We start from the raw sequence: 11,905 nt of genomic DNA on the forward strand, positions 1-11,905 counted from the left end.
ATCTCTACACTCAGTAGTTTTTGTACTTTTTCATGTGTTGTGAATTCCTGGGTAATTGCAAACAAGCATTTAATGGTGAATTCCAACACCATTAAATGAATTGGATATAAATCAATGATAGATATAAATTTATCATTGCCCTCCATTAGCCAAAGTTATAAAAAGATGCTTATGCACCATAAATTTCAGAACAGTGCTTGATATTATTCATCTTTTTGCTGAGATCTCTTGATGAAGGAAAGAAACAACCCCATAATTAAGCCAACATAGAAAAAATAAGGTAACACCAACTCCTTTCAAACATATATCTGAATCTCTTTGCAGATGTTTTGCCTCTGTTAACTGCTACCCAAACCCTCTCCTTTTTTAAAATGTAAGAGTCGCTTTCAAATAAATAAGACTTCTTACTTGTGAGACCAGGACTTTCCTACACGATGGAAGCCAAAACAATTTCTGGAAAGGAGGAACTAGGGTCTCAAGGGTTTCTCCTGTACATAAAACAATCAGTGAGCACGGCTCACTCACTGGATGAGGCAATCATCAGCCCTCTCACATCTTCTGTATGTGGATTTTTTTGAAAATAGCAAAATCATGTTTTGAAGAATATCTGAATGTGTGTTATTACTTCCACATATCTGTAAACTGTGAGAGTGAAAACTGCAAGTCCTGATCCTAAGAATATGCTTCTTTCTTTGAGGGCCAGTGTCATAAGAAAGGGCTATGAGAAACGACGGAACATCTGAAAAATGACTAGAACCACGCCAGGTAAGTAATAGGCCAACAATAAATAGATATTTCCCTTGTCAGCAGTGCCTTTCACATGTCAGGTGAGCACAGGGTGAGTGCTGAAAGGCCTTATGACATGCCGTTCCCAGATGTGCCACTTTGCCATAAGAATTATTTTAAGCTGAAGGTATTTGAGTTCTAAAATTCCTTATCTGCCTAAAAACAATCTCCCAAAAGAACTCAACTGTCATATATCCCCCTCACTGGGAGCAACTCTTTCTTCTCTCCTAGACATTGTGACAAAACTATAATATTCTCCATTCATTCTCCTAAGGGTCAATTTATCTTTAAAAGTCATCTGTTCTCTTGATCTTACCCTTTGTTCTCCACCCTTTCACGGATGAAGATGGCATATAAACTCTCAAATCTCACCACTTTTCAGGCATGCACTTCTTTCCAGTGCAAGCAAAATTTCAAAATAAATAAATCTGTATGCTTTTCCTCCTGGTGATCTAGTTTTATTCCCAGGCTCCAGAGAGTTAACCAAAGAGGGTAGAGGGAAGGATTTCCTCTCCTATAGTGCTTAAGAGAGCCTTTCAATGCTGTAAAACAAACTTTGAAGGTAGCATGGATATCCTGAGACTTCCTATAGGAGCCCTGTCATATTTTTTAAAAATAATAACAGAAAATGAGAACTATGTTTTCATTCTGGTCATTTCTAAATCTTAAGAAAGGGAAGCCATCTTTCCCTAAGGTCCTCCTGTAGAAACAAATCCTTTATGGAAGTCAAAATGTTAGGAAATATTTATTTTTAGGCAATGTTGTTTTTAGATCTTATTATTGCTGCTCTCGACTCATTCATGTGGGGGGAAGGGAGGAGTGAAATCAGTGAAAAACCATAAATATCCAACAGCTAGATACTCTCAGATTGAGAAATCTATGAAATCCCCTCCCACTTTCTTAATCCCAAATTGTTGTTTTCTTTTGAATGAATCATTTTTGCTTTCCAGATCCTTGACAAGGTACTCTTGCTTTTGATTGAAAAGAGAAATTTCTAATTGAAAGAAAAATATGTTTTGCAATTTCCAAGGGATTGAAGAGGATTCCATATTTTAGATATATGTCAGGACAAATGTAATTTGGGCAAGATGCAAATAACTGTAGGCAAATTTGAATATGAAGTATAACACAGACATGCATTTTCAATATATGGTATGTTATTTGACTATATCAAAGTGCCAGATTTTTGCCTTTTGAAAACGACCCAACATGTTGGTGACAAGAGGGTATTCTTGTGGACTTCGGTTTTATTTCTGCGAGCTTCATTTCCTGTTCTCCACATAAAAATGCAACATTTATAAACAATTCATACTGTGAAAAACTATTCAAAATGCATCATTCATTGAGGACCCAAAGCTTCCTTCTAATGCATTAAAATGTTCTGCTATCTTCCCTGGTATATTATTGATAACTCTTAATTTAATTCATTCACTTAAAATAAAGTACATTTTATTTCATAAACACCCAGTGAACAGTAAAATTACAAGGTTGAAAAATCCACTTTTTGCAGTCATCTTTTATGTGCTCTTATTTGAATGGTAACTCAGTAAATTTAAAAAGTGGCTTCAGGTGTTATTGGTGGAATTCTAGAATAGCACTAATGGTGAACATCTTCATAAATAGACAGCAAGCCAGGCAGGTGACTGAGGCAGAGACCCTCATGTGATTGCCACTTTAGACCACAGAAATTTAACACAGAGATTGCTAGGGTAGCTTTAAGGACAAATCCTCTTGATCTCCCCACCTCCTCCAACAATTTTGTTAGATACATTCTTTTTTGGCTTTTTTCAGTACTGTGGCTTTTTCCAGTACTGTGGTTTGAAGCCTTCCTGGAACAAGATAAGAGTAAATAAATGTCCCAGGAGCAAAGTATAATGTAAGGTAATGCAACATTTTCATTTTAATGGAATTTGCAAACAGGAATAATCCAATATTTATTACTTTATGTCACTCATGGACTTCTGAGAATTCTCCTGAGTTGAATGCCTGAAAAGAAAAGCTTATTATTGTAGTAGGCTGAATAATGACCCCAGGAGACATCATTGTAATTTCTGGAATCTGTGTTAATTTATATGGAAAAGTGGTTTTTACAGATATGATTTACTTTAAGAGCTTGAGATGGAGAAATTATTCAGGATTATCCAGGAGGATCCTAAATGAAAATACAAGTGTTTCTGTACAAGACAAGCAGACACTAGAGTACTTCTGTAAGAGAACTTGCCACAGACAGGAGAAGACTAAGTACTATGGAGGCAGAGATTGGGTGATGTGGCCAGAGCAGGCTGGAAGCCACCAGAAACTTCAGAGATGCAAGGAAGAGATTCTTTTGTGGACTCTCTGGAGGGAGTCTGGCCTTGCCAACACTGTGACTTTTCCCAGTGACAGCGATTTTAGACTTCTGTCCTCTAGAATTGTAAATTAATATCTGTTGTTTTTAGCCAGCAAGTTTGTGGTGATATATAGCATCAGCCATAGGAAACTAATACAGCTATTAATTTTTTTTTTAAAGAGAGAGGGAGAGAGAGAGAAAATTTTTTTTTTAATATTTATTCTTTAGATTTCGGCCGACACAACATCTTTGTTTGTATGTGGTGCTGAGGATCGAACCCGGGCTGCACGCATGCCAGGCGAGCTTGCTACCGCTTGAGCCACATCCCCAGCCCAGCTATTAATTTTAATACATAAAAGTGTTAAAGGGAAGTTTTACGTTTAGCATTAAAGATTTTGGAAAAGGCAAAAATAACAAAGCTACTATAATCTAGAGTAATAAAAAATTGAAAGGTAGTTAAAACGTATCAGGAAGTTTTTATTTTAAAAGACTATCAGGAAAATGCTATATTCTTAACCAAATTCACTTTTCCAAGATGTGTTATATACCAAGAAATCTTCATAAACTAAAAATATCCTAAATTGAAAATGCACTTAATCCACCTAACCTACCAAATAGCACAGCTTAGCAACACAGCTCATTGTAGATTGTGAACTGTTATTCCAGGTGACTGTGAGGCTGTTTAGCAGTTGTAGTTCACTGCCACCACCCGACATCAGGAGACAGCACCACACTGCATTATTGCTATCATGGGAAAAGATCAAAGTTCAAAATGCATATCACTCTGTCTCCACCATAAGTTCAAAAATCTTATCCAAACCATTTTACACCGGGGACTATGAAAGCAAAATTCCTCAGTTCCAGTGGAAAGTCACTGGAAATGCCCTCCTCTGTGGACTTCTCATTCCAATCCATCTCCAGCCCTTCTCGATGAATCTTTCCACTGGTAATCCTCCTTCATGTTCCCATCCTGCCAACTCCCTAGAATGTCTTGTTTTGATGGAAGTAATCTAGTCTTTCACAAATTTAAAGAACATATTTGCAGAATTTCACTGGTGAGAAAGTTTTTAGGACCCACTATTGCATTTTCTGAATTACATGTACAAATAATTTCCATACCACCCTGGTGGTCTCCTCAGCAGTGCAAGAAGCCATCTGGTCAGCAGATGCCTGCTGAACCTCACACATCTCTGTTCTAGATTAAGAGACGCAAAGAGAAAGAGGTACAAAGATACATCATCCCTGCTCCAGATAATTCTAAAATAAACTATGCTGAAGGTAGAAGCTTATAATATGTTGGAAATCATAGAATTAATTTTTTCATTTAGCTCTCCCCACTCAAAAAAGTTCTATCCAATGAGGTTCTACAACCTCATTGAATAACAGAATCACCTGGAAAGCCTTCATGTATACCCATGCCTAGGCCCCAGAGATTCTGATTTGATTGGTATGGGGTCAGCCAGGGTGAATCCAGGGGCCTTCCATATTTACAGGTGTCTGTTTCCTTGGATTCAATCAACTATGGATGAAATATATTTTTTAAAAAATTTTTTTGGAACATGTACAGACTTTTTTCTATTGTCATTATTTCCTAAATAAGAAAGTATAACAATGATTTGCACAGCATTTGTATTGTATAAGGTAATATTAGTGATGTAGAGACGATTTGAAATATTTGGGAGCATATGCATAGGTTACACCCAAAGACGATACCATTTTATATAAAAAACTACAGTAGCCCTGGATTTTAGTCTCTTTGGGGGTCTTGAAACCAATCTCTCACTGATACCCTGGGACAAATGTATTTGAGTATCTCCAAATAATTCTAATCTGCAAAATCAGGTTGGGCATCTCCAATATTGTTCTGCCTGCTTCAGTTCAGTTGTGAAGGCCTTCAAGTAGACCTCTTTAACCAATATCAAAGACTTTCAGCTTGGCCAATTTTATCAGGCTTCTGGACCTTCCCTAGGCTGATCTGTGCTCTCCCTTGTAAAATTCAGTTGTACCAAAGAACTACTAAACCAGTTTAGTCAGAGGCCCCCCATCCTCCATACCTGATCATCATCAATATCTGGCCAGGTCCCTCCACTATCCCCCCACATGATAACTGATCACATTGGCCAGGTTTCAGCAAGAATCCTTTTGGATGGGTTTAGCCAAAGTTCCCTTTACCTCTGATGTTCTCTCTTAGTAATCTTCCACCCACAGACTCCCACACTGCCCCTTGGCTGTACATTCCCACCTGCTCATGCCATACTTGGAATTGAGCCCAAACCCTGTCCCACAGGTCCCCACAGTATTTCCATAGTCCTGAACAGTTTTCCTTAACGGGCCGTCACAAACATCCTTGAATAACTTTTTCTTTAATTGGAACAAGGTTCACCCTTGGGTGAATTCCCCTTTCCTATTTACATAACAGGAGAGGAATACTGAAAGCCTCAGCTTTCTGAGCAGGATCTTGGCTGATGGAATCAAAGAAAATTCCTGCTCTTCAGACCTTTGTAGTCGGCAGCAAACCTGTTGGGTGACTTAAGACACTGCCAAATCGCCCTCCTTCAAGACGCTTCTGCCCCTAGAGGGCGCGTGCATGGGGTCTTCATTTTAGATGGACTTTTATTTATGTTTAAAAAACACACCCCCTCCCTGCAGCCTGAAGAAAGGTGGCCAAGACTGTGGTACAGGTTGAACTCCGCAACCCGTTCCTTTGGAGGGTGGCTCCCAGTGTTGACTCCGGAGTCAATTTCCTTCCTACCTGTCCCTGGCTCCAGAGCCGCCCACTTCTACCCCTTTCCACCGTGCGTTGATTTCCATTCTTGGACGATTCAATAGGATCTTCCCAACCCTTGTTCAATGGTGACCCTAAAAATATAAAGCTACCCTTCGTGAAGCCACCGCTGGTTCCGCCAGCCGGTGGCCCGGGTAGCGCGCGGAGAGGACTGCCAAACACCGGCCTGGGGCCCAGAGCGGCTGCCGAGGAAGAGATCACTCCCTTACGGCTGGAACCCACGGCACACCTGTGTATTTGCTGAGGTCAGGGGGCTGGTACCACTCACTTTCCCCTGGAAGGCCGATCCCCAAGCAAGACCCCACCTCACCGTGCGCCCCTCTAGCCTCTCCATTTGGGAGTCGCAGCACGCGAGCCCACAGCTGGGTGGAGAGAAGCCGCGCTCTCTCCCCACTCCTGGGACAGGAATGGGAAGGGAACGCTGGCTGATCCCGGACCCTAGACAACAGGTCCTTTGGGTACCCGCCAGGTTGAGGGAGACTGACTGCGGAAAGGGTTAGGACATTCCACTAGAGCGTTTCCTGCCTACAGACCGCTCCATTTATTGAACCATGGCCCCTTCACAGATCCCCAACCCCACAGCAAATGCTGAGTTTGGCAAGAAAGCGTATTCCGAAGGCGCGCGTAGGAGCGGAGTTCCGGACGCGTAGGATGGCACCAAACCGTTCTGTCCGAAGGCAAAGTTAGGTGATACAGAAAAGGCGCCTCCACGTGAGCCTCGAGAGTCGACCCTTGGGGGCGATCGGCGACCACTCACCTTGTGCCTGCGCCTCCATGGTGGCCGACTTCGAACTGAGCGCGGCAGGGACGCCGGGTGCTTAGCAAAGCAGATGCAGCGGTGCAGAGCTCGGAACACAGCTGGCCCAGTCGCTCGCGCCCTCTCCAGGCGCTTGTCTCCAGAGCTACGTGGAGGGGGTGGGGGACTGCGAGCGGCCACCACTGGCCGCTTCTGTTACCTCCGCCCCTTCCAGTCCACCCGGTCCACACCACGCTGCAAAGAGTGCGGAGCTCGGCGCCACCTGCCGGCCGCCCTGCACAGCTGGCGAAAGGCGCCCACTTCTGGCACTGGAAATGCCTGGCTCAAACCAAACCGGTGCAGGGCAGTACAATGGGAAAATACCCCGTGAGAAAGGAGGGGAGTGTGGGCTTTCAATAATGAACCATTACTCCGAGCCGAGATACACAGATTCTTGCAAGCCTTGGGTCCAATGTTTTTGACAACTGATCAGTACATGACTTTGTTTTATTTCTGTTTAAAGACACTTTGCTTAATATATGTTGTTGATTGGTTAACATTGAGCAAACAGCCAAAAGCACTTACCTAGAACTGAAACAAAGTATATTAAGTTTATGAAATGTCTGTATTTTCTCTGAGAGGCTCTTCACAGCCTTCCTGCACTTAGGAACACTAGACAGCGCTTCATACTACACATGGGTGCCATTTAAACAGTAAAATTACAAATAAATCTTCAAAATGGCCTATTTATAGGCTAGGGAAAGGGATGCTTGTTCATGGAATATAAACTGAAACAAGAAGGCTGAGCAGTCTTGTTTGATCTTGGGGAAAGCCTATGCATTGGGGGGCGGGGGGGATCTTTGTCCATGATTCCAAATTCCAGTGAAGACTGCTGGGATTATGGACTTTGTTGTAACAATTTTTAGTGAGAAGGGAAATTCATGAATATGGAATCTACGGGAAATAAGCATTGTATGTGTTTATTTTCTAATCCAATAGCAGTAGGTTGTCCTCATAGGTTGAGAGGCATTCGTGTTTTCAGAGAAGACTAGAAAGAAACCCACAGTCCTGTTGAAGGTTGTCTGATATATGATTAGAAATCATGGAAGAAAATAAGAATTGTTAGCTGCTGTCTCATTCCCACTGGTCTTTAGCTGTTACAGATCTTCATTCTTTTCAATATCTACACAAATTTCATCTGTGAATACAGTATAGTTTTTATTTTCACTGGGCCTGGGATAGTTTGCCATCTAGGGAGCTGCTGTTCTTGTTCTCTCTTAAAATAGAGATAAAGGCCAGTAGGGTTGAGCATGTATATTGTATTTCATCTCTCATGATTCCTGCCAAAGAGTCTTGTACAAATTCATCTCTGGAAAGCAAACAACCAGAAGGTTATATTGTATCCATGCCCAAGTTAGTCTCAAAGAATAGACTAATGGACATTAAGGGGCCCTTGCATTTTTATTTGAAAGAAATTATATTCGAGGTTTCCTGACACATGTACAAACATGTCAGTACTATTTTGTATATAATCCCAAGCCCAGGAATTTTGGATAACTTGGTGATAGTGACCAGGCATGCATGAAGTAATGACTGAGTGATTAAATCACTTTTAGAGTCTATTCAGTTGTTCTGGTCTTCTTAACCCTGGAAACTAAATACCAGGTTAGGGTTGACTACCAGCTGTTAAAATGAGCTAAAAATAGTTAATGACTTTCTAACTTGAGTCATCAAACTTTCATCCACACTGTGACTCATTTTTCTGACTGATCGTTTTTAATATTTTAATCATTGTTTAAATTATAAAACATTAGTATCAATTCAGAAATAGTTATTGAACATCTCCTGTGAGGCAGACTATGCTAGATGCTTAGGATATAGAGGAAGGACATTTTTTTTAACCCTTCATGATCTTTTGAAAAGGAGGGAAAGTCAGATCCCTTAGGAAGCAATACCTTGTGGTAAGGGCCTGCCTAAGGTGAATCTGCATTTTGGGTGCACAGAGGGAGGCCTCCTAACTGAGACTGGTAAGAGCAGATAAAGGAAGGGTGCTTTGCAATTCAGCCGAGACTTGAAAGATGAAGATATTAACCAGGTAAGTTGTATGAGCCCCTAAAACAGTGTTTAGCCAAGGTTATTGAAGTCAACACATTATCAAAAGGAAGAGTTCATATTTTGTATCCTTTCTTTTCCTTATCATTTATAATGGTGAATTTCCTTAACTTGTTGAAAGCTTACTCACACAGTCATCTTATCCCTCCTATTCATTATTCTTATAGCTAACTACTCTATGTGGAAGTCACTGAGCAGAAATGGAACTGGTCAATGAATTCTAGATCACTCAGGGGATGATCTTTTATTTTCCTTGAATTTTTAAAAATTTGTTATTTTTAGACACACATATAGAGTGTATTTTGACATGTTATAATACATAGAGTATGACTTATTTTAATTAGGATCCCCATTCTTGTGGTTGAACATGATGTGGAGTTACCCTGGTCATGTATTCATATATAAAGATAGGAAAGTTATGTCCAATCAATTCTACTTTCTTATTCCCCTCTCTTTCATTCCCTTCATTTCCCTTTGTCTAATTCAATAGACTTATATTCTTCCTCTCCCTACCCTCCCATGTTATGAGTTAGCATCTACATATCAGAGAGAACATTCAACCTTTGGTATCTTGGGACTGGATTATCTCACTTAGCATGATATTCTCCAGTTCCATCATTTACTGACAAATGCTACAATTTCATTCTTCTTTATGTCTAAGTAATATTCCATTGTGTATATATACCATAATTTCTTTACCCATTCATTTGTTGAAGGGCATCTAGTTTGGTTCCATAGCTTGGCTATTGGAAATTTAGCTGCTATAAACACTGATGTGGCTGTTTCACTGGAGTATGCTGATTTTAAGTCCTTTTAGTATAAACCTAGGAATGGGATAACGGGGTCAAATGGTGACTCTATGCCACGTTTTCTGAGGAATCTCCATACTTATTTCTAGAATGGTTGCACCAATTTGCAGTCCCACCAGCAATGTGTAAGTGTACCTTTTCCCCCACATCCTCGACAGCATTTATTTTGACTTGTATTCTTGATCATTGCCATTCTGACTAGAGTGAGATGAAATCTCAGTGTAGTTTAATTTGAATTTCTCCCAATTGCTAGAGATGTTGAACATTTTTCATATATTTGTTGACTGTTCATATTTCTTCTACTGACAAGTATCTGTTCAGTTCCTTTGCCCATTTACTGATTGGGTTATTTGAATTTTTGGTGCTATATTTTTTGAGTTCTTTATATATTGTAGAAATTAACATGCTAACTGAGGTGCATGTGGTAAAGATTTTTTTTTCCATTCTGCAGGCTCTCTCTTCACATTATTAATTGTTTCCTTTGCTGTGTAAAAGCTTTTTTGATACCATCCCATTTATTGATTCTTGATTTTACTTCTTGTGCTTTAGAAGTCTTATTGAGGAAGTCAGTGTTAGGAGGTGACCTGGCAGAGACTTCAATAGCCCAATGGATGCTGTGCGTCAATAGTCCTTGCCTAAACCAGTTCCAGATCACTCACAATATACTGTGCCAGGCTCACCTATGGGAGGTGAGCATGACAGAAATGGGAGGAAGGAGTCCGAAGGACAGATAAAGTACACTCTTCTGGCCCATAAACCAACCTTAGTAAAACTTAGAAGGAGAATAAGGGCCTCGGGGTTCTGTTAGATTCCCATTCTGAAAAATTACTAGCTGTGCAATCTAAAGCAAATTTCTTAGGCTCCATATGCCTGCCTTTCTGGATTTTGTGACAGGATATTACATGAGATATTTATTTATGTGCTCTTTCCTTACCATCCCTTTGGGTACCCATGTTTCTGAAGTTCTAGTTCCCAGCTTCCTTGTGCATGAGCACCTGACAAAGGGCTTTGTGATATTTCTGATATTTGGACTCCACAGCCCAGGTATACTAGTTTATTTTTTGAGAACTCTCTAGGTAATATCAGTGTGTTTCCAAGATTGAGAATGGCTGTTTTAGAAACTTTCTATAGCAAAGATGAAATGTACTAAACTCTTGGCTTTTAAATTTAAAAGTTGCCACCCAGGTAAACAGAAATAATGAAAAAGAAATGTATACAGACTCAGCAAGGATCTTTGGCCCTAAGTCCAGGGGAATTGGAAAGGCAGAGAAGTTGGGCAGGGCAGAGAAGTTTGACGGAGGGTTTAGGTATGTGTCTATCTGTGTATCTCATTCCCAAACCCTACAGAAGCAAAGAGAGCCTGGCCTGGCCAGTCCTATTTGGAACTCTGATTCCCAGATAGTTTTGAGAAATATATGAGGAACAGGGTGCTTCTTGTCATTTTGATTTTCCCACCCTTTCAGTTGGTATAGGGAAGCTGCTAGGAGCTCTCTCCAAGGGCGTTGGTGTTAAGGTAGAGAAAACCTGCTAGCAAGCCTAGAACATCCCGGGGAGGCTGGAGAAAGGAAGGCAGGATCACTCACAGAGAGGAGGCACTGTACCCTGCGAGGCAGGCCATGTCTTGCAGGACCTTCTCCCAACCAGAGGACTACCAGACCTCCCCCACCCACCCACAATGAGCCACAGAGCATGGCAGGAGGACTTGGGAAGTCAGCCATGCCACCAGCGCTGGCTTCATTTAAAAAAGTAAACGCTAGGGAGTTTGAAATTAAAGAGACCAGACTCTAATTACCTTTAAAACCAGCTCCCAGGACGCTTTTCCTAGCTCCAAACTCCAGCCACCTAATGCGGTAGCGAGGTTTACTGAAGAGGCTAGCGAGACAGAACATGCCAAGGAGTGGACTTTTATTGGGGAACAAAAAATTTCAGGGAAAACCCATCCAATGAAGGTTAATGGGGACAGCATCCCAAGGTCAGGGGCGACAATTGGGTCTTCCGGGCAGTGGCCAGACACATCTCTGCACAGACAAGCCCTCGGACCTGGAGAAGGGTGGGGAAAGCTCTGACACAGCTGTGCCTAAGCGCCTCTCACCCAGCCAGGGAGGTAACTCAAATCACGTGCGAGGATGGCCGCCCACAGGGAAGAGACCATGTGAGTGCCCAGAGTGGGCCCCCTGCACTGCTTTTTCTCCACCTCCTTGAACTTTGCAGTTCTCAGGACTGCAAATGGTGTCTGAAGTTCAGAGAGTTGGCTGTGGAGGTCAGGAAGATTTAGCAGGCTGTGGTCTTGCCAGGATCACTGAAATAGAAAGCCCAGAGGTCGAGTCAACACCAGAAGAGTGTGGCAC

The 11,905-nt window shown here is 41.5% G+C and overlaps 1 protein-coding gene across 10 annotated transcripts in view; it reads right to left on the reverse strand.

The window, feature by feature from the left end:
- Tpd52l1 (TPD52 like 1) overlaps positions 1 to 6,850 on the reverse strand; it is a 91,026-nt gene extending 84,176 nt beyond the window's left edge. The window contains exon 1 of one of the 10 annotated variants that reach the window (XM_021733322.3): positions 6,658 to 6,849. In XM_021733322.3, the coding sequence (XP_021588997.1) occupies positions 6,658 to 6,676 (19 nt within the window). In that variant the 5' untranslated portion in view covers positions 6,677 to 6,849. Of the gene's footprint in view, positions 1 to 6,210; positions 6,320 to 6,657 lie in introns of those variants that run through there. The other 9 variants (XM_005335380.4, XM_078019241.1, XM_078019245.1 and 6 more) reach the window with 9 other exon arrangements.
- Positions 6,851 to 11,905: the final 5,055 nt, after the last annotated feature.

The sequence above is a fragment of the Ictidomys tridecemlineatus genome, chromosome 8, assembly GCF_052094955.1.
Source record: "Ictidomys tridecemlineatus isolate mIctTri1 chromosome 8, mIctTri1.hap1, whole genome shotgun sequence".
In the NCBI taxonomy this organism is placed as follows: Eukaryota; Metazoa; Chordata; class Mammalia; order Rodentia; family Sciuridae; genus Ictidomys; species Ictidomys tridecemlineatus.